General features: G+C 49.9%; 2 protein-coding genes across 2 annotated transcripts in view; one reads left to right on the top strand and one right to left on the bottom strand.

Moving 5' to 3' along the window:
• Positions 1–14528, top strand: TFIP11 (tuftelin interacting protein 11). Its single transcript, XM_080821473.1, has 13 exons — positions 1–109; positions 1790–2007; positions 3868–4021; positions 4351–4507; positions 5960–6087; positions 7770–7922; positions 9485–10012; positions 10140–10246; positions 10873–11041; positions 11365–11608; positions 12083–12225; positions 12733–12898; positions 14103–14528. Exons 2-13 carry the CDS (start codon positions 1799–1801, stop codon positions 14456–14458), a joined length of 2514 nt encoding a protein of 837 aa, XP_080677599.1. The 5' UTR covers positions 1–109; positions 1790–1798; the 3' UTR covers positions 14459–14528.
• Positions 12837–22681, bottom strand: part of SRRD (SRR1 domain containing) — a 17411-nt gene continuing 7566 nt past the window's right edge. The window contains exons 2-8 of the mRNA XM_080821476.1: positions 19656–19696; positions 18023–18282; positions 17824–17922; positions 16056–16210; positions 15374–15419; positions 14144–14981; positions 12837–12946 (exon numbers count right to left, since the gene is read on the bottom strand). Coding sequence (XP_080677602.1) covers positions 14760–14981; positions 15374–15419; positions 16056–16210; positions 17824–17922; positions 18023–18282; positions 19656–19696 — 823 coding nt within the window. The 3' untranslated portion in view covers positions 12837–12946; positions 14144–14759. The remainder of the gene's footprint in view (positions 12947–14143; positions 14982–15373; positions 15420–16055; positions 16211–17823; positions 17923–18022; positions 18283–19655; positions 19697–22681) is intronic.

The following is a 22681-nucleotide window of genomic DNA, read 5'->3' on the forward strand; positions in this document are numbered from 1 at the left end:
ACGTCATTTCCGGCGCGCCATCCTAGACATATCCGGGTTCCGGCCCATGGAGCGGTAAGCTGCTCTCCCTGAGCCAGTAGCTGTGTTTGGTCTGCGGGACCCGGGGGAGGTGAGTGGGGCCCGGGTGCGGGAAGAGACGGGGTGTGTGCGTGGGTCCGCGGCAATGGGAGTGAGTGCGAGGGACCCACCGAGCCCCTCCGCGAAGCCTGGCTTCCAGCCCCCCATGCTTTCGCGCTCTGCTGGCGTAGCGTAGGTTCTACGCTAGGGTAAGTTGTCCGACTTCCCTGAGCCTCCTTTTTCTTATCTTAACCGTGGGAACGCTCACACTACCCCCGTCCTAGAGGTGACTTGATGCTTGCGTTAGCTTCTCAGCCCGAAGGGTCTGGCAAATACTTCGTACTGCTCTGGCCCACGACGTGCGTACTGCTGTGTGCCAAAGGCTCTGTAACTCCTAGCAACCCTTCGGTTATTAAGGTGTCCAAGGAGGCAGCGGGATTATTGACTCCGTACCTCCTCTGAGAACATTTCCGTCCTTTCCACTGTTGGGTGAGGTTGGGACCAGCTGCACCCAAACACTGTGCCAGTGAGTGGAATAAGCAGGGAGAACTTTGTGGCAGAACCGATCGGAGGTAGTGAACTCCTTGTCCCTGAAGGCTGCTTGCAGCAAGCAACTGGTAGGTAAGAATCACAGTCGCCCTCACATATTGAAAGTATTGTCACGTAGTGCACCATGCTTGGCACTTCGTGTGTATGTAATACTTAAACACTCACTGAGTACGTGGTAGAGCTGGGATTTGAACCCAGGCTGTGATTTTAGCAGTACTTTGTTCCTTCCCTCATTCAGTAATAGTAATGATGATGAATTTGATTCTGGGACTACAGTCACAGCTACTGTTCCTTGAGCGTTTTTGTTCTAAGTGTTTTTTACTTAATTAAAAAAGATTTTATTTGTGAGAGAGAGAACACAAGTTGGGGGAGGAAAGGGCAGAGGGAGAAGAAGAAGCAGACTCCCTGCTGAGCAGCCTGATGCGGGGCTCCATCCCAGGGCCCTGCGATCATGACCCAAGCCGAAGGCAGATGCTTAACCCACTGAGCCACCCAGGTGTCCCTGAACTAGGTGTTTTTTAAGCAGCATCTCAATTAGGTTGGCTCACAGGCATTCTCAGAGGGTGATGATCTAGTTAATCTGCTTAAGAAAGAGACAGCTGAATCTCATTACCCAGCTACCAGGAGCTGAATACTCCATGGCAATACATGGATGTCTGTTAAAGTAGTGTTTATAATTACTGCTGCCTTCAGGAGGGGTTCATGTTTTGCAAGGAAAACTTTAAATCTTAGGGTCTCACCAAGTAATATATTTCAGAAGGCATATTCTAAAAACAATCACTCCTGGGACTGCCGAGGGTCCAGATATAATACAAACAACAAAATCTGGGATCCAGGAAGATGCCCACCCTGTTTCTGAGGCAATAAGAAATAGAATAAGGTGCTTACGTATTTTTATGTGGTCTATATACATGTGAGTGTGTGTGAAATTTTAAGACATTGACCAGGACAGAGAAATAGATGCTTAGGAGTCGCCTATTGTTGGGACTGGTCGTTTGTCCCACCTGTTTAAATAGTATTTGTTTTCTAAAATAGGTTTTTAATATCTGCTTTATTGAACTGTAACTGATTTTAACGGACTTTAGTTTGGAGGAGTTTCGAAGGGAGCAAGGAGTGGGGACCTACTGCTGCTCCCCCTGGACTTACCACAGACTGTGCATGCCTTTTTTATTCCTTTCTTTAGTGACTGGCCATGTCACTGTCCCACCTGTACCGGGATGGGGAAGGCCATGTGGATGATGATGATGATGAGCGGGAGAATTTTGAGATCACCGACTGGGATCTCCAGAATGAATTTAACCCCAACCGGCAGCGCCACTGGCAGACCAAGGAAGAGGCCACCTATGGAGTGTGGGCAGAGAGAGACTCAGATGAAGAGAGGCCGAGCTTTGGAGGCAAACGGTACTGGCCAGCATGGAGCTGCTTCCCCCTTGCTTTAGGGAAGGTGGGGAAGACGGAGAGGGGTTTGGGCAGTTACCCCACTAAATACACTGCTCTCCTAGCCTAACTGAGTCCCACTGCTACAACATTAGCTAGGGGGGGCCAGCTTCCTGTTTGGCTGGAGTGCTGCTCTTCGGCTGATTTAACCATCTTTTGGTGTTTAATGAACAGTTATACGTATTAGGTCTTATACTCCTATTCCTTGGCTTCTGGGAGCCCAGACACTAGAGCATGGAGACAGGCATTCATCGACAGTTCCTACAGTGGACGTCTGTAATTGACTTAGGACCCGAGGAAGAGAGTTGGACCTGTTCTGGGAGGCAAGGGAAGATTTCTTTAGAGAAGCTGCCCTTGAGCTTGTATGGCAGCAGAAGGTAACAAGGGGGTTGGAGAGGCACGAGTCTGCAGAGGCTCTTAAGGGGAGGTAGCAGGTGTTCACAAGGGGACAGAAGGTTCTGTAGGCTGGAGTGGAGAGGGAGAGGAAGCCTGGTTTAAGAAGAGGCCCCTGGGGCTGTGGTAGAGGGCAGATGATGTGGGTAGCAGTTACGTCTGGAGAAGACTTTTTGATGTGCAGAGTTGGCATGGAGCTCCAGTGGAAGAGCGAGCTCTGTGAGACAGAGACAGGGTCCCTGCAGGGGTGGTGGCAGGGAGATGAGGATTCGGGCAGGTAGTCTTCCTCCTCAGTGTGAGTCGTGTGTGCACTGGCCACAGCTCGCTTGACTGGAGAATGTAGCGAGTTTGGGTTTGTCTCCCAGTCCCATCTGTGGCCTATAGGCTCCAGCCCATGGAGACTATGCCTTTTTCACAAAGGAGGTTGGGGAGAAAGAGTATGGAGATCGGCTCAACCCCTTCTCATCTGACAAGGGAACCTACAGATGGATGATAGAAGGATCAGAGGTCAAGAATTACGGAACCCTAAGCTAATAAACAGCCAGCGTTTGCTGGCCCCTTACTTGTTCTGTGCGCTTTACATGCTTGGTGTCCTTTACCTTGTGAGAAAAGTACCATTATTATAATCACATTTTACAGATTAAGAAACTGAGGCAAAAGGCACACAGCCAGGCTAGGAGAATCTGGGCCTGACTCCTGAGTTTGGGCTCTTAGTCCCTAAGTTACATTGCATCTTTTAGGAAACAATCCTCAGTTCTGTTACTGCTGTGGGTTGTTTAAAGACAAGTTGGTCATTGTGTAAAGGGAACCAAGGTTTATGACATTTTAAGTACTGTTCTTGGGACGGTCGTGGTCAGCATCACTACTCTCCACTTCATGGAGTTAATTTTTTAGGTATTTTACTTTAGTTTTCATATACCAATAAAGGTAATGGACTTGAAATTTTTCTAAGAATTTGGCCATTATAATTGTTAACATACTTTCAGTTCACACAGTTTCTTTTATTGTGTTTAATGATTTTTATTTATCAGAATTTCTTTCTTGCCTGGTTTTTATACATGAAATAGGGTCCAAAACATATGCTTTTTAAAGTAAGTTAATTTTGAAACATGTAAAAAGAAAGTTGCATTAGCATATCATATTTTGCATTTTTCCTTTCACTTTCATTGAGACATCATCAATACACTGTTTAAGATGATATTTTGCATTTTTGATCAACGCTGCACTGACAGGGTAACTCTTCAGCTGTATGGTTGACTTGAACACATCAGGCAACAATGTTCCATGATTACAGGAAGCTAGATCTGGGGCCCTTTTGGTATAAGTGAATGTGTTGCTCTTTTAAAATGGATCCCTGGAGGTCCCCTCTAAGGGGTTCTCAGGCCAGCAGAGTTTGCATGAGGGCCCTGGGGGTCATGTGTTTGCCCGCAGGGCCCGTGACTACTCCGCGCCAGTCAACTTCATCAGTGCAGGCCTCAAGAAAGGGGCAGCAGAGGAGGCTGAACTGGAAGATTCGGAAGATGAAGAGAAGCCTGTTAAGCAGGATGACTTTCCTAAGGATTTTGGACCCAAGAAGTTAAAGACGGTAGCATCTTCATCTTAGGCTTGCGACTTTCATAATTGCCTTGGGAGGTTATGTAGCCCAAGCCCCTCCTACGGATGGTGAGGGGGTGCTCAGCAGAGGCCAGTTGGGTGGGTTTCTCCTCGTGGTGGTGGGTTCCTCTGAGGTGGGAAGTGGGTAGTGCAGTCTCTGCTTTCCTAACACATGGCACAGATCTGTTTTTGGTTCATATGACGCTTTTCACGATGCTCTGACTGCCAGACCCTTTCCCCGTCATCCAAGCTTGCTTTTTTAGGTTTTTTCTTCTTTTTCTTTTTCCATCAGCTAAACTTTGGGGGTTTTTTTCTGCTCAGGGTGGCAATTTTAAACCCAGCCAGAAAGGCTTTGCAGGAGGAACCAAGTCTTTCATGGATTTTGGCAGCTGGGAAAGACACACAAAAGGCATTGGACAGAAGCTTCTTCAGAAAATGGGCTATGTCCCTGGCAGGGGCCTCGGGAAGAACGCACAAGGTAGGGCACCAGTGCCTGGCAGTTGGGCAGGAGGGTGGCGAGGCGGAAGAAAGAGGAGTGATCTGGGGTTGCCTTGCTTTTTCTCTCTTCAGAGTACTTGAACGCTGCAGCTTGTTCCGCCCGCACCAGACAGCTGTGCTCCTCAGCTGTCTGCGTTACCACACTCCAATAAAACACTTGTTCTGCAGGAGAAAGAGGCTTGGGCTTTATAGAAGAACACTCAGACAGGGCTCAAACTGATAGGCTTCTTTTGGACCTGTCTAGTGTTTGTTAACGAACGAGTTTGTTGCCAGTATTTATAAATAAGATAATTTTACTTAAGATTTCCGGTTTTGCCTGGTAGGAGTGGGTCTTAGCTGCCGAGGACAGTGCTTGTGCCCTCCACCGCTCCCTGTTGTCTTCTGTCCTGGCACACTTCCCAGCACAAGTTGTCCTGGGCCCTGGAGACACAGGAGCTGGCCATCCCTGCTCAGTTATTTGTTTTTCGGGAATAGCAGTGAAACACCGTGTGTGGCTTTTTCAGTCCTAGAGATCGGAAACCTGGCTGAGCAAATCCACATTGGAGCCTCCCATCGGTGCTCAGCAGCCCGGTTTCCTGTCCCCAGGCCTCGTCCACACATTTTTGCTCACACATCCCTGGCTCCTTGATACCGAAGCCACACAGACTGAGCACTTGGCTTCTTCCCATGGAACCTTGCTCTCTCCTTGACTTGCTTCTCATGAGTCGTCACCAAGTGGCTGCAAACAGTAGTAGTGCCCATAATGCAAATTCCACCCAGGGTATGCGTTGAACACATGAGGTGTAGGAAAAGTCCGAGAACCTCCGTGGAGCTGGAGATGATGACCTGGAAAGAGAATGAGGGACTCTCCTAAATCGAGATTGCTCCAGAACTAGGTAGAAGGGCAGGTGGGCAGTCTTCACTGAAATGCTGTAGTCCTGTCTCTAAACCCTTAGAAGAAGACAGTTATTTCCAAGGCTTCCAGGTGCCGCAGAGCAGTTGAAGTCTGGGAGACCAGAGCTACCGAGTGAGGAGGAGGGGGTCTCGCATCACCTCCCTTCATGCAGTCAATAAACTCTGACTGATTCACTCATCTTACCAGAGCCCTCCTCCAAACTGTAGAATTTGGCATCCCAGAGTTCCCAGTTACATATGAACAGTTCTCTTTTCTCCCAGTATACCAAAACAAACAAAAGAATCTACGTGGAAATGAAAAATCTGTATTTAGGACATAAATAACCTAATGTCAGCAGCCTGTTGTGAGCCCCATACATGCTTAGCAATTCCAAATCCCACGGAACCTGAACTTGTTCCAGGGGCAGAGGCAGGCCTTCCTTTCTTGGCTCTGTTATTCTGTGTCGGGACTAAGGAAGGGCGGGTCCACCGAGTGGCTTGTCCAGATATAGGAATTGCTGTGATCTGAAGTTGTTTATCTTTTCCTGAAATTTGTCAGGTATCATTAACCCTATCGAAGCCAAGCAGAGAAAGGGAAAAGGTGCCGTGGGAGCTTATGGCTCAGAGCGGACCACTCAGTCCCTGCAAGACTTCCCCGTGGTTGACTCCGAAGAAGAAGCAGAAGAGGTAACCAGAAGTTGGGAGTCACGGCGGGTGGTGCCTGCCATTTCTAACCGTGGTTGGTTCGTGTGTTCGTTCATTCGTCCCGTCGGCCTTCAGGTGTCTTTGGCACACTTCGCATCTCTGTGTCGGGCCCCGTGCTGGCGACGGGCTGTACCTCGAGCCCAGGAAGAGCCCAGAGCCAGGAAGCAGCTGCAGTGTGGTTAGTGAGAGCAAGGTGTGCTGAGACGTGCCAGTGTAGGAAGTAATTAGGGGTGGGGGTGACCTACTTAAATAGGGTGGTCAGGGAAGCTCTCCTGGGCAAGGACACCATCTGTGGATGCATGGCAGAAGGCGGCAGGTGTGGGGCCAGTCAGAGGAGGCTGAGCACGAAGCTCCGAGCCTAATGGCAGAGAGGCCACGGAGACGGCTATGGCGGGACGGCTTTTGTCTCACGTGGCATGGAGCCCGCCGTAAGCTGGGTGTCACTCTGCTCCGGCAACAGGAGGGGCCGGCTCTCCTGACCAAGAGGACTTCCCCCTTTGCATTTACGAGGGAAAGCAGGAGGCTGCAGACGCATGTGGTCACTGTTCTTGTCACTGAGCCTCTCCTTCTGCTACTGTGTGATCGAATGGGGGTGACTGCTCTGAGTGGTGGCTTCTGGGTGGCAGGTGCCCCAGGCCCACGGCAGACATGAGTAGGTGAGCCAGGTGTGAGGCAGGGAGGAGTGGCGGGGCCAGAGGTGGACAGGCGAGGGCCTGGCTATCTAAAGGGGCGGCTTCTGTTCAGCTGTAGGCAACTGTTGCTGTAAATGTGGGCTCAGTAGTGCTTGATCTTTGGATTTTCCTGAAGTGGAAGTCCAGATTGTTTTTAGGGAAAAAAGTAAGAGTCTTAAACCAGTGTGAGGAAAACAGAATGACAAGCATAAAACTCACTTCTGTGGGCTGGACTCCACTGCCCTCAGACCAAGTTGTCTTCTCTACTGCAGATCTTCCTACAGAAAAGTTTTGTCTTTTCAAAAGGTATCTTCGCCTTAAGACTCAGGATCCTGCTTATCTACCTTCATTTTAAATTAGAACCAAGGTTTTGGGGGTGCCCGGGTGGCTCAGTTGTTAAGCATCTGCCTTCAGCTCGGGTCGTCGTCCCAGGGTCCTGGGATTAAGTCCCGCATCGGGCTCCCTGTTCAGTGGGAGGCCTGCTTCTCCCTCTGCTACTCCTATTGCTTGTTTTTTCTCTCGCTGTCTCTTTCTGTCAAATAAGTAAATAAAATCTTTAAAAAAAAAAAAAAAAAGCGAGGATTTGTATACTTAAAAAAAAATCCTTCATATTGTTTTCTAAGTTTTACACGAGGTGAATTTAAAACTAATGTAGTGCCAGCCCACAGTAGATGCACTGTAAGTGTGGCCTTTGTCTGGGTGTTCCTCTTTCCAGTCTGGGGTACCTGCTTTCTGAACCCTCTCATTTGTAAGAGAAGCTGGGTGTTGGGGAGTCTCAGGAGATGGTTTAGTATCATGCACACACACTGCTTAGCACAGAACCTTGTGTAAATCTAAGAGCACACCCAGCAAATCTCTAAACGCCCTTCCTTAGTCCTGGCACAGAATAACACAGCCAAGGAAGGAAGGAAGGCCTGTCTGTGAGTGGTCTCTGCAGCCCCCACCTGCTATAAAAAGGGGCCTTTGTTGTTTGACCACCTCCCTCTGCTTTAGGAGTTTCAGAAGGAGCTGAGCCAATGGAGGAAAGACCCCAGCGGAAGCAAGAAGAAGCCCAAATACTCCTACAAGACAGTGGAAGAGTTGAAGGCCAAGGGCAGGATCAGTAAGAAGCTCGCTGCCCCCCAGAAGGAGCTTTCTCAGGTCAAGGTAAGGGAGCCCTTGGTTCTGGTCCAGGATGGGCCCTGGGAAACACAAGTACCCCACACCCAAGTCAGGTCAGTCACTGAACATTCTCTCAGGTCATGTTGGATCTTCTGTCTATGCTTTTCTTTTTTTTTCCTCACTGGGCAGTGGTGTGCTCCCATTCCCTGCACTCCCATGCCCAGGGAGAGCTGCATTCCAAGGGCTGGGCACTCCTGATGGTGCACTCATGGTATGGGAGACAGACAGTGACCCCTTCTTCCTAAAGCGACAGGCCGTGAGCTTAATAACATTTCCATGATTATAAATGCAGTGTGAAGATGGTTTTTTAGTGAGTGTGTAGTTTCAGAGAATGAAGTACTAGATTATTTGGTCCTACCTGTGTGACTAGACCTTTAGCTGTTTTCTGGTTTGGTTTGGAGCTATCTTGTATATAAAGCTTTGGCTGTATTTCAGACATTTTCTAAGGATAGATTCTTAGAAGTTGAATCACCAGGTTAAAAATAGGAAGCTTTTTAAGGCTCTCAAATACTTGAAAGGGTGCACTAACTCAGGCTGTGACTAGAAGTGCTGGAGAGCATCCTTGGGGCATACCAGTATTTTCAGTTTTAAAAATCGATTCAGTTTTCAGCTGCTGTTACATGCACATAGTCCTGGGTTTTCTGTCACTCCCCTAGGTAGCCAGAGAATAAGGGTGACAGTTGTCTGTTGTAGTCTGACATAGGACAGTGTGTGTGTGTGTGTGTGTGTGTGTGTGTATGAGTTTGAGAGAGAGAGAGAGAGGTGTTCTCAGCTGTCGGGGTATTGTGCATCAGATTCCCAGTAGGGAGTACTGGGAAGCCACGCAGCTACGCAGCTCTTAGCCAGAGATTTGCGGTCAGTACGTACAGACAGGGCCTGGGAAGTTCTGTGTTTATTTTTTTCCACCTGATTCTAATGCACATGGTTCTTGGCTGACACTTTTACTTCCAGGGCTGATAGATGGCTGTGTCTCAGTACGCTTTATAGTCCACTTTTCCTGTTTTCTTGAAATGCTCCTTTTCTAAGTCGCTTCGTCCAGTCATTGTTTTCTCGTGTTTCATTTTATTTCTAAATCAAAAAACAACTTCTTACCACAGAGCAGCATGTGGTACCATTTAGGCAATTAGAAAACACAGTGGCAAAAATATTATTTTCTTTCCTTCCAATGGATGACCAGTTTTAACACCTCGATGCATGTCCTTCTAGGTCTCTTTGCCTAAATGACGCATTTTTCTTACACCACAGCATGACAGTTTGACCACATTAGCTGTTTCATTACCAGCTTCGGTCAGTGTAGCCTCTCCCTTGCCATAGAACTAGATTTTCTTCTCAGCCGAGTAGTGTGCTCCTGAGGGACGTCGGGAAGTGCCGGCTGCATCCAGTGGTCCCATCTCTTGACCTTCCTGCAGGGATCCCCCACCTCCGGCTCTGCCATAGCAGGGCTCATGCACACCTGCATCCTGCCTTTCCGAGGTGTGCTCTCACAGGGCAGGGATGGCATGTGCTGACCCCCCTCCCTAATCCCCTACCCCGCTGCCGCCTCCCAGGTCATTGACATGACCGGCCGGGAGCAGAAGGTCTACTACAGCTACAGCCAGATCAGCCACAAGCACAATGTCCCTGATGACGGGCTGCCGCTGCAGTCCCAGCAGCCTCCACAGCCCGGCAAAGAGGCCAAGACCCCGGGTTTTGCGCTGCCTGAGCTGGAGCACAACCTGCAGCTGCTCATCGACCTCACAGAGCAGGAGATCATCCAGAGTGACCGGCAGCTGCAGTACGAGCGGGACATGGTGGTCAACCTGTCGCACGAGCTGGAGAAGATGTCGGAGGTCCTAGAGCACGAGGAGCGGGTCATTGCCAACCTCAGCAAGGTCCTCGAGATGGTGGAGGAGTGCGAGCGGCGTCTGCAGCCTGGCTGCAGCGACCCCCTCACCCTAGACGAGTGCGCCCGCGTCTTTGAGACCCTGCAAGACAAGTACTATGAGGAGTACAGGATGTCTGACCGCGTGGACCTAGCCGTGGCCATTGTTTACCCACTCATGAAGGAGTACTTCAAGGAGTGGGACCCGCTGAAGGTGAGTGGCTGGCGAGATTTAACCCTCTGCTCCTGCCTGCGGTGGCGGGTGGGGGGCTTGTGGGGGCCTGGGCCTAGAGAGGCCACACAGGGCAGGGTGGCTGCATCATGGCTGCATCTCTCCCCAGGACTGCGCTTACGGCACCGAGGTCATCTCCAAGTGGAAGAGTCTCCTGGAGAATGACCAGCTCTTATCCCATGGTGGGCAGGACCTGTCGGCAGACGCCTTTCACAGGTATTCATGTGGGAACTGGGAGGATGATGCCACCGGGGAGGGTGGGGAGTGGCCCTGCTCTAGGGGTTTCTGTGCATTCATCCACCCTGCGCCCGTGAGCGTCATGCACAGGCCAGGTGCTGGGCTTGCCATGGGGTTGAGGCAGATAGCCTCAGTCTGCAGGGAGTGTGAAAAGCAGGTGGAGGGTAAAGCAGCAGACAGACAAGGCCAGGGATGATGAACCGAAAGGACACGCCCGTTTGGGGTGGTAGGGATAGTTGGAAGCAGAGGTCTTCGAGAGGAGGTGACATTTGAACTGTGACCCACGAGGTAAGTCATCAGCCGCACACAGAGCTCCAGCGGGAAGGCAGGCCATTCCTGGAGAGGGGACCCTTGTGACCCCACAGCAGCCCTGCCAGGCAGGCGGGTACTGGCAGGGCGGCCCAGACCCTGTGGATGAGCAGGTGGTGGCTGGGTGAGGGGGGATGAGGCTGGTGCAGGTCTGGCCAGGATGGGGACTGGCCCGGTGGTTTACTGTGCTCGTGTTTCCATGCCTTTTTTTTATTCTGGAGAGTTGGTGGTGGTGTACTTGGTCTGCTTTGAAACCCGTCCATGCAGTTAGCCTGCCTGCTGCCTTTCTCCCACAGGCTGATATGGGAAGTCTGGATGCCTTTTGTTCGAAATATTGTCACCCAGTGGCAACCAAGGAACTGTGACCCGATGGTGGACTTTTTGGATAGCTGGGTGCACATTATTCCCGTGTGGATCTTAGATAATATCCTGGACCAGCTCATCTTCCCCAAGCTGCAGAAAGAGGTAGAGCCCCAAGTCGTGGGGGACCGCTGGCGTAACCAGGGGCCCTTCACTCCCTCGGTGCTGTCAGAAGGCCTGGAATGAACAGAATCTGCTGACATGCTGATTGTCTCCTGGGGAACTCCAGCCCTTTTGTTGGCACTTTACCCCCTACAGATTCTCCTGTTTAAATAGGGAATTCATTTTCTGTTTGTCTAATGCAAGCAGAATTTGTGCCATTTCAGAGATTCCATGCAATTGCCCTGGTGATAGTGGTTTGGTTGTGCAGAGGTGTGTGGGCTGCACGGTGCAGCTGGAACTGCTGTTTTGTCCCACACCTTCTGCAGGTGGAAAACTGGAACCCGCTGACAGACACTGTGCCCATACACTCCTGGGTCCACCCGTGGCTGCCCCTCATGCAAGCGCGCCTGGAGCCCCTTTACTCCCCCATCCGCAGCAAGCTGTCCAGCGCCCTGCAGAAGTGGCACCCCAGCGACTCCTCCGCCAAGCTCATCCTCCAGCCCTGGAAAGACGTCTTCACCCCAGGCTCCTGGGAAGCGTTCATGGTCAAGAACATAGTGCCCAAGCTGGGTGAGGAAATGGGGAAGGGGCATTAGGTCCAGCAGCTTTGGTGCCCTGGTTTCTGTGGCCAGCGGTAAGGGATCCATGCTTCTTAAAACATGGGCTTGGAGCTCAAGGAGAAAGCTGAGGACGGGGAACCGCTCACCACAGGAAGAGCCATTTTGTGCACAGAGGTGGCATATAAACGTACCTGGGATCCTGACGACAGCAGCAGCCTGAGGCTCCGCAGGCCGCCTGCTTCCAGATTGGTCTAGTTTGGGCTTCTGGTAACATGCTAGGCATCGGTGTTCTGAGATTTTTGTGGTATTTGATTTTAAATATGTATTTATTGTTTCTGGGTTATAGATGAAAAGGGTTTTCAAGAACTGGCATGTCAAGGACTTAAAACTGATGGATAAAAGCAAATTTAGGCCAGTGTTTTCTGATGAGGATTTTGCTCTGTGCTTCTGGGACTCTGCCTTAAAGTCTGGGTTGCTTTTGCAGGGATGTGTCTTGGGGAATTGGTCATTAATCCCCACCAGCAGCACATGGATGCGTTTTACTGGGTCATCGACTGGGAAGGCATGATCTCTGTGTCTAGCCTGGTAGGGCTACTCGAGAAGCACTTCTTCCCCAAGTGGCTTCAGGTATACCCTGCTCTGCTGTGGTTTTGGGGCAGCTTCCAGGGGGGGCGGGGGAGTGGAATGGAGGCAGGGAGGATTACACTTAATTTCCTGCCCAGGTCTGACTGCAGGGGCTTGATCCCTGAGTAACTGTCAAATGCTATCACACAGGACAAAAATAAGCAGTGATCCCAGCAGCCACCATTTACTAAACATACTCCATGAGCCAGATGCTAAGCATTTCATGTGGTTCTCTCCACTCCTCACACAACACCTTTGTGGGGGGACCATCACAGCCCTGTCATTTAGGGGCTGAGGTTTGGTGAATTTACATTCAAGAGAGCTTAGCTGGCAAACGGACTCCAAATTCTTGGAGTCACTTGGAGTGGAGTCACACTCTGAAAGCTTCTGTTCAGCCCCTATAAACCCCTACACATCTCCTTGTAGGACCACAATCAAAACAAACAGGAAGCTTTGCTCCCATGTGCCACCATCATGGATGCAGATGTCCGACTTGTTTCTTTTTGGCAGGTGCTGTGCTCTTGGCTCAGTAACAGCCCGAATTATGAGGAGATCACCAAGTGGTACCTGGGTTGGAAGTCCATGTTCTCAGACCAAGTGCTGGCACACCCATCTGTCAAGGACAAATTTAATGAAGCATTGGACATCATGAACAGGGCAGTGTCCTCCAATGTTGGTGAGTGAGGATTCCGCTTTAGGGCTCTGGGTTCCAAGCGCCGTGTTTCTGAACACATAAATGACACAGAAGCAGGAGTTTTCGGGTGTCTGTGGGCTGTCCACTCCAACATGGACTCTTCCCCACCAGACCCCCTGCCCATCTCTGCCGGCCCTGGGAGAGGCACAGGGCCCTAACCCGAGTCTCACTGCAGCCAGATTCATACTTGGGGGGAGCCTGCCACTAGGGCCACCTTCCGGGTTCGCTGGCACGCCTATGAAGTGCTCAGTGTGCTCTTTGTGTGGAACAGCCCGACATCTAGAAGTTGCCTCTCCTCACCTGGCCTATTATATTCACTGGTAGAATAGTCATAATGCCTACTTCTAGAGTTTCTTAAAAACCTAGAGGGGTGAAGTGAGCCCTGGTCTGTACAGCACTTTGCAGGTGGTATCTTTGTTTTCTCAGAAGTAGGCAGGTGACTGTCCCCTTCATACCCATCCCAACTTCTGACCAGGTGAGTCACTGTGCTCGCATCCCAACACAAAGGCCACCGTGGTACCCAGGCCAACCCTGCTTCACAGACAAGCTCCACAAGGCCAAGAGCTTGTTCAAGGTCACACAGCTACAGCGGCAGCTGGGACCGTAATTTCTGTCTTCTGAATCTTCAGTCCTTTGAGCCTGTTACATGAAGAGAAGGTTCACAGAGCATATATTCTGCTGAACGAGGCAGATAGACTTCTCAGATCTCTCTCATGTGGGCCCCTCAGTGGGTCATCCCGACCCTTTTCATACTGTCCAGAAACTCTCCCTCAGCCACCCCGGCCTCGGGCCACCTCCTAGAGCTGGTCCCATCCGTTTCCCTTAGCACTGGACATTGTGGCCCTGTACTGTCCTTCAACATCTATTTGAGTTCCCCAAATGCATTCTAAATTCTTCCAGGGCTGGGGCCTCTATGGAGAAGCTAAAAACAGAACTAGGCTAGGCCGTGTGTTGTCAAGGTTTCCAGCCCTAGAAGGATCAGTCTTGTGCAGGAATTCATGTTAATCATCCCTCTGGTTGCTACACATTAGCCAGAAACCTTCAGACCAATTTTTGTATGCTAGCGGGTGGTTGTCTAAACTTGCTGAAGGTACTTGCCATCTGCCTTAGTGCTTTGTGTCTCAGGCCCAGCTGCCTGTGAGGTTGGAACCCCACTCCTCACCCCTCTCCCCTCCGGCTCTCCCAGGTGCCTACATGCAGCCCGGAGCGCGGGAGAACATAGCCTACCTCACGCACACGGAGAGGAGGAAGGACTTCCAGTACGAGGCTATGCAGGAGCGACGGGAGGCTGAGAACATGGCCCAGCGGGGCATCGGCGTGGCTGCCAGCTCTGTGCCCATGAACTTTAAGGACCTCATTGAGACCAAGGCCGAGGAGCACAACATTGTTTTCATGCCAGTCATCGGGAAGCGACACGAAGGGAAGCAGCTCTACACCTTTGGCCGCATCGTCATCTACATCGACCGAGGGGTGGTGTTTGTCCAGGGTGAGAAGACCTGGGTGCCCACCTCCCTGCAGAGCCTGATCGACATGGCCAAGTAGAGGGGGAAGGCTGGACCTTGCACCGGAGAGGGGACATGGTCATGAATAAACGATATTTTAAACCGCCTCTGAAATAGTTACTCTCTATCTACGGATATCCCTGGTCAGGTCAGCAAGAAATGACAAAACCTAATGCTAACGCTAAGGCATGTCAGTCTTTACACTGAGCCCTTCCATGGCACGTCCTCCGCTGAGGAGAACCACACTGCGTATCTTCCGGGCTCTCAAGTCTGGCCTGCCACAAAGAAGGGTGCTCCCCACACGGCCACCCTCCCTGTCATCTCTGGGGGCAGCTGCCTTGTCAGGGCAAGTTCTGGTCAGCAGCTGAGGGAGCTCTTCCCTTGTCCCTGATGATTTCAAGGTCCTCACAGTCCTGGTAGTCTGGTTCTTCCCGGAACGCCCAAGTGTCTGTGGGGAGTCGTTGTAGCTTCTGTACAGGGAACCAGTGGATGGAGGTATCGTTAAATACGTCCATGTACTGTGAAGTCTCAGGCAGCTCAAGCTCCTCCAGTCCTTTTAAAACCTGAGCAGGAAAATTCAAATGTAAAATACACGAACCTGACGGTCACAGTAAACCCCACACTTCCGGGTGCCATTTATCAGTCACCCCCAGGTTACCCTTTAAAAAAAAAAAAAATGAGGACTAGAATATGTTGACTTAAGCCTGTCTGTAACGAACTGGAAGCTCCAAGGGCGGTGAGTGTGTGGGACTGACACTGAGAATGAAGGAGAGGTCCTTGCTTTCTGGAACACAGAGCTGCTGAGAAAGCTCGTGGAGTACAGTAACTTCACTGTGCCCTCAGTGAGCCCCTCATGAGCTCCGCCCACATGCACAAAGGCAGAATTCACAATTAACAGAGAAATGGTCTGGTTTCACACCCTTTTTCATCCTAGCTCCTTCATTTACACAGATACCTTTGCAATGTAGGCATAATTTTTCTGTAGAATCCTTGCCAGCAATCTGGAAATTAAAAAAAAAAAACAAGCCCAGCATGATTAGGAGGTATGGGAGTGGTTTTATCTAACTTAAGACATTACAGAAATGCAAAGTAGTTTAAAGATAGCAAACATTTTAAAAAGGAGGGGAACGTGGAGTAGGTTCAATAATCCGTAGAAAAGGTGAATGTCCCATAACCAACCACCCCTTTTGTGAGGGGAGGAGTGACAGTGGACACCTAAGGCATGTGCAGCTGAGAGAGCAAATGGTTTCCACCACTTCTGGTATTCTTAAGATTTGATTTATTTGTTGGAGAGAGAGCAAGAAGCACAAGAGCATAAGCAGGGGGAGCAGCAGGCAGAGGGAGAAGGAGGCTTCCTGCCGAGCAAGGAGCCCAATGTGGGACTCGATCCCAGGATCCCGGTATCATGACCTGAGCTGAAAGCAGATGCCCAACCGACTAAGCCACCCAGGCATCTCTCCCACTTTTAAAAACACTTGTGGACCTTAAGGGAAGGGAGGAATTCTTGGCAAGCAGACCTCCTTAACGCTGCAGCTTTACTCGGGGTTGGTGTCCCTAACATGCTGGTTTCCCACACGCAGGTCTGTCAGGAAAGCCCCCGCCGCAGCCTGACAGGACCTCTGTGCGCTTGCGCTCACCTCTCCTCGAGTCCTCTGAAGCTGTTCCCAATGATGAGCATCTTGGCAAGGGCGTCCACTGACCAGTTACTGCACAGAAGGTTGTTGTACAGGGCTGTGCCGCAGTGGGGCATGTAGAAGATGGTGGGCTCGCCGTGGACGCTCCGTCTTCCTTCCTGCGGGGACAGCACATGAAGTGTGAGCCCCTCCACTCTTCCCGGGAGGTTGTGGCAAGGGCACAGGGTACGTCTGTGAAGAGCTGAGTGCTCTCACCACAAAGGAATCACAATGCATGGGGTGAGGGACACAGGTCAGCCACCCTTCTGTATGTGTTTCACAACAGACCTGTGTACCAAGCCAGGCTGCATGCCTTAGACTGACTTCTACATCCGTGACAGCAGCACCTCTGGAGGAAACCAGGAGCTGCGAGGGAGACAAGTTGAAACCGCAAGGAAACAAACCCCTTCCTTTGCGAACAGTCAGGTTATCGTGTGGCCTAACAGAAATCGACAGATGAAGTGGGCCTCAAAGTCGGGAAATCATGAGGTCCAGAAAGAACTTGTGTTTACTGAAGAGATGTGTGTCCCACAAACACAGAAAGCTCTGGATCAGCAGAGGGGCTTCTTGGGTCTGTGACAGCAAGGGCAGGAGGGGTGGCAACAGTTACTGTCCCCATGGACTGTGCATGGTCAGGCTCTGGGCCTCCTGGGGACCGTGGCTCCACAGTCGCACCCACGGCAGGGACACAGGCCCTGCCTGCCCTGGCCTCTCTGCTCTGTACTCTTCTCCCTTCTGTTCATCACAAACAGGCAGGAGCCTGCCTGGGGCCATCCAGCCAACTCCTGGTGGGCCTGCAATCCCAGCGCCAACCCAGGAAACCTTCCTCTAGCCCCTCAAGTGGCGCAGAGTGCTTTCCCCTCTCTGTTCTGCTCACCACGTACTTGTTTACAGGCCACACACCTTGACGGGACCCTGGCTCCCTGGAGGCTGGGACTGCATCTATCCTGGCATCCACCCAAAGTCCATGCCTGGCACAGAGCAGGCACCCAGAAAAGAAGACAGCATGAATGGAGTGGCAGGGTTTCAGGGCCCCACCAACATCAGTGAAGGATTCTCTTGTCTCAGCAGGGCTTGATTTTCGGGCTTTGTAATAAATGAGATGGCCATTTTGGAAGACAGAGAGGGATCAAATGACTACTCTGTAAACCCCCCAGCAACGCAAAGCGGCTCACAGGCGTGTGTGCCTACACTGGCTTCAGGCTCTGCTGCCGAGGTGATCTTGCTCTGCATCTCACAGTTTCACCTCCGGGGCAGAAGATCTACCCACAGCTCCCAGCCAGATGCTATGGGTGTGACTGGGCTACCATGCAAAGAGAGACATACTCTCCCCTTCTATGACCTCCCCTAAGACAGGGTAAATCCCAACCAGAAAGCCCTCCTTTGAGGCACTGATACTAAGTACCCCTTTATTTTTTAACACCAACAGTAAGTACCAACTTAGGAAATTACCAGAGGTTCCTAGACATGGGATTCTCACCAGAATTTAGCAAATATAACAGGTTTCAGTCCATGCCATTTGTGCCATTTGGTGTTTTTGTGATGGGCACCACCTAGGCCACGATGTGGGTCACTGCCAGGTCCCCTGTGACAGGCGCTGGGAAGGCACATGAGCAGCAGGAAGGAGGGAATGATGGTTAATGCAGAGCAGGTGCCTCCGTGGGGCACAGCCTGGGGGCCCCCTTTGGTCAGCGGTCACACAGCCCTCTTGCTCCCCTTCCCCAAGACTCACCTCGTTCTCACTGAGAACAGTCACACCAAGGCTCTTCAGAACCGCAATTTCTAGCTGGCTAAACAGAGGGTCGTACACCCAGCAGTGCCTCCTGGGAATCTGCAGAAGGGGATAATGGGTTCTGTCAACCCAAAGATCTGTGTGCAGACCGTGTGCAAGACCAAGGGATGGAGTGATCAACAAGAATCTAAAAATGTACCTGGCACTTTTCCAGGAAGAGAAGCAGAAATGTGAGCTGGTGTCTAGCTATGACGCAGGTGGCAAAGTTTCCAATGCCATAACATACACACTTCCAATGGCAGGTTCCCGGGACTGGGTTCTCCCCTGGGATGAAGCCAGGAGTCACAGCAGACTCATTTGGCAAGGAGTCAAGACGCAGGTTTCCAAGGGCTTCCAAAAGAGTCCTCTCAGGGACCTTCAGTTGTTCCAGATGTTTTGTAAGACAGCTGTTGATGGTTTCTGAAAAAGCAGGCCCCGAACACAGTCAGAGGGCGTGCTCTGACCCTGTGAACTAAGTCCGTCACATAAGTCCACAGACCCAGGGAGAAAAGGAGCGAGTTGGGAAAGGCTTCATTCAGCTCCTCAGGGAGAAGGCCGTGGGACTCACTCCCCAACATGCCTGGGAGGTACGGCCAGGCCCACCAGCACCACAGGCTGTCCCGGGTCCCTGTGCACCCCTAGCCTGCAACCCTAGAGAACTTTCCAGTAAAAAATAGGCTTCATTTATGGGCATGGTTTCCACCCAGAATTCTAATGTGAACTGTGTCTAATTTATTAAGAGGTACCTGGTAAATGCGGGTTATGCTCTGAAATACCTACTTTTTTGATTATAACAAAGAACCTAGAAACAGAGCTCTCAAAATCACACTACAAAAGGCTGGGAATAGGAATATTTAATGTGTAAAAACCTCAAAGGAAAAAAAGGCTGGGGCTTTTGGAGTCTAACAAAAAATACTGTTTAAATCTTCTCACATGGCAGTGAGTTCTCTTGTCTCTCATTTTATTATACTGATACTGAATTTATTTGAACATATCTGTACACAAAACAACTGTGTTGCCACAGTCAGATGCCAATTCTCACTTACTAGCAAAGCTACCTTAAAAACAGTCCCCCGGCTTGGAAAGGCTGCGGGCCGAACTGGCTCTTTCAGTCCTTGCTGCTGAAAGTCCTGGTAGAAGTTTTTAGGAAAACACTTGACAGCAGATATCAAGCCAGTCACTGCCTGTCACTGAGTAAGTCCACTTCTGGGAGTATGTCCTGAGAGGATCATCCTAAATTTGCTAAGAGTTTTACACAAAAAGGTGCTCATCAAACAGTTACGCATAAGAACTAAAAAAAACAAAGGAAACAAACTAACTGTCCCTCAATAAAAATACTAACAGCTATACGTTCCCTCCCCATATTAACATTTACGTGGCCACAGACTGTTTAGGGACAGGTCACAACTGCATGTGGAGGAACAGGTCTATGTGGCCATGTTGAGGCAAAGAGTGCATGAAGAGTAAATTTCAACAATGACAGTGACAGCAGATGCTGATGGCCCACCCATGCCCAGGCAAGCACTGTCCTAACCACTTAACCAAACAGCCTCATTTAATCCCCAAAATTACACCACAGGATATGCACACTGTCCCTTCCCTTTCACAGACATAGAAACGGAGGGTCAGGGCTAGTAAATGCCAAGACACACGGCTGTGAGCGGGAAGTCAGAATTAGAACCCAGCTCTGTGAAGAAAAACAGCACCAAATATGGACTGGACTCCTTTCTTTGCCCACATTCAGGCCCTCCTCCCACACCTTCCACCCCCAGCCTTGGCCATCTGGTACCCACCTAGTGCCAGACTCCAGAAATCAGACAAAAGCAGGTCCTTCCTATTAAAAGAAAAAGGCATGGTCATTCCCAACCTTCCCCAGGCCGCCCCCTCAGGGACCCTTCTCCTGACCACAAGCTGGATGCAGGGATGGAGCGCTCTCCCACACAGCGCTCCCAGAGCACCCAGTGTGGCCCTGGAGTGGCCGGAGGAGGATCCACGGTGCGCATGTCCAGAGCAGACCAGTAGGCTGGTGTTCAGAGAGGGGAGAAGGCTTGCTAGAGGACATCCCGATTCCCAAGGACACCTCTGGGTCTCTTCTGTATCCTCCTCGGTCCACACCATGGCTGAGCACAGATGCCGAGCTCCATACAGTTGCTAGATGCACAGAGTGCACCTCTCTGAGCTTTAATTTCCTGGCCTCTAGAAAGTGGGAAAGAATCATCTCTATCGAGCAGGACTGCAGAAGGGAGCAAATGGGTCAACACAGAGCATTGGGAATTGCACACAGTGGGGACTCAAATAAGTCTTTGTTATTATAAATAATAATTATAAATAATTCCAAGGTGAAAGTGAAAGGAGACACAAATCCAGTGTCTGGGCTTTCTTTATTCAAGTCAACTGGCTTATGCAAACCTGAAGCAGAACATAGTCAACAGTAATGTGATCTGAAACAAACTCCATGAACTGTCCGATCGAAAGACACACAGTGGCTGAAACACAATACCCATCCATGTGCCATCCACAAAAGACTCACTGTGGACATAAGGACAACACAGACCAAAAGTGAAGGGACAGAAAAGATGTTCTGTGCAAGTGGGAATCAAGATAGAGCTGGAAGAGCTGTAATCAGACAAAACAGAATTCAGTGCTGTTTAAAAACATACCAACATTTGTGAGACGCAGCAAAAGTGGTTCTAAGAGGGAAGTTTACAGTGATACAGGCCTGCCTCGAGCAAGAGAAGTCACAAATGCATGCCCCATTGTGACACCTTGTGATCTAGAAAAAGAACAAACTAAGCCCAAAGTCAGTAAAAGGAGGGAAATAACAAAGACCAGAACACAAATAAATGAAAGAGGGACAAAAAAAGAGAAACGATCAGGGTGCCTGGGTGGCTGGCTCAGTTGGTTAAGTGCCCAAGTGCTGTTCTTGGCTCAGGTCATGATCTCAGGGTCTTGAGACAGCGCCCTGTGTCAGACTCTGCACTCAGTGTAAAGTCAGCTAGGGATTCTCTCTCCTGCTTTGCCTCTCCCCCTGTGTGCACGTGCTCTCTCTCTCTCTCAAATAAATAAATGTAAACAACACCAAAACACACACACACACACACACACACACAAAACAAACAAACAAACAAAAAATTGAAAAAGCTTTAGCTACATACACCAAGAAAAAAAAGAGGGGACTTAAAATCAGAAATGACGGAGATGTTACGACACCACAAAAATACAAAGGCACAAAGGACTGCTGTGAACAGCACACAGCAACAATTTGGACAAACTCAATCAGCAATATATTTATTTCTATGTTTCAAGTTTTTATTTAAATTCCAGTTAGTTGGGGTGCCTGGGTGGCTCAGTTGGTTGAGCGTCTAACACTTGGTTTCGGCTCAGGATCATGAGACTGAGCCCCGAGTCAGGGTCCAAGCTCAGCATGGAGTCTGCTTGAGACTCTCTCTCTCCTCCTCTCCCTCTGCCCCTCCTGCTCGTGCTGTCTCTCTCTCTCATATGAATGAATGAATGGATCCTAGCCAGTTTACATACGCAGTATAATACTAGTTTCAGGAATAGAATTTAGTGATTCAACACTTACATAAAGCACCCAGTGCTCATCATAACAGCAATTTTTTTTATTTTAAGAAACATATGATGTAATTTTAATAAACATATAATGTGCATAACAGCAATTTAAAACCTCCCAAAACCAAGTTCCAAGACCAGATGCTTTTTTTTTTTTTAAGATTTTATTTATTTGACAGATCACAAGTAGGCAGAGGCAGGAAGAAGGGGGTATGAAGCAGGCTCCTTGCTGAGCAGAGAGCCCAACGTGGGGCTCGACCCTGTTATGCCCCAATAATGGGTCCGTGATTAAAGGAGCAAGACTGATACAAAGCGAAGGTCAAGCAAAGCTTTATTTCGCGCCAAGCATCAAGAATCTAACCGAACGTTCGGGGACGCACCTCTTACAAGAGAGGGCAACACTTCTCTGTTTCACAAACTAGCTTTTAAGGGCAAAGGCCATGTGGTCGGGCCTGGCCACGCACAGGTGGCCAATGAGATTATAACACACACAAGAAACTCCGCAGTGATGCTAGGTAACCAATCGAATTACAATTTACCCTAGTAGACGTTTGAACCAGCCTATTACACCTTGATTAGGATTGGCGCCAAAAAGGCTCCCAAAGGGCAGGGGCCCATATTCCTTGGTAGCTAGGGAGACAGCATGCAACCCCCCACTGATCAATGTCTCCACCTGGCCTGACCCACCCTTGTATCTGGGCTTTGTTACCAGGAGCTGGTTTATGGGACTTGTTTCTAAGTGAATCCCCTGGGGGAAGGGGAGCAGGGACAGTTTAAGGGTTAAACAACAAGGTTTTGTTTAACCTCAATGAAAGCCTCTTGCTAAAATATAAAAAAGTCCTTACAGATCCCAGGACCCTGAGATCATGACCTGAGCTGAAGGCAGAGGCTTAACCCACTGAGCCACCCAGGCACCCAAAACCAGATGCTTTTAATGGTGAATTCTACCATTCAGGGAACAAATCATACCAATCCTTCTAAAACTTTTCCAAAAAACAGAAGCAAAATCTCCCAAACTCATTTGCTGAAGCCAACATTACCCTGATACCAAAACCAGACAAGTACACCCAAGAAAAGAAAATTACAGGCCAATATCCCTGACGAACATAGATGCAAAAATGTTCAACAAAATACTAGCAAACCAAATTCACAAATATGCTGAAAGGATCATACACCATGATCAAGTGGGATTTATTCCAGGAATGCAAAGATGGTTCACATGTGCACATCAATGAAGGTGATACATCAT

The sequence above is a fragment of the Martes martes genome (genome assembly GCF_963455335.1).
Source record: "Martes martes genome assembly, chromosome: 13".
In the NCBI taxonomy this organism is placed as follows: Eukaryota; Metazoa; Chordata; class Mammalia; order Carnivora; family Mustelidae; genus Martes; species Martes martes.

Bases quoted from the DNA above. Each gene is read 5' to 3' on its own strand.
- TFIP11 (XM_080821473.1), top strand. From the start codon at position 1,799: ATGTCACTGTCCCACCTGTACCGGGATGGGGAAGGCCATGTGGATGAT. The intron at 4,508-5,959 runs GTAGGGCACCAG...GAAATTTGTCAG, and splicing joins CCTCGGGAAGAACGCACAAG to GTATCATTAACCCTATCGAA. The intron at 12,226-12,732 runs GTATACCCTGCT...TCTTTTTGGCAG, and splicing joins TCTTCCCCAAGTGGCTTCAG to GTGCTGTGCTCTTGGCTCAG.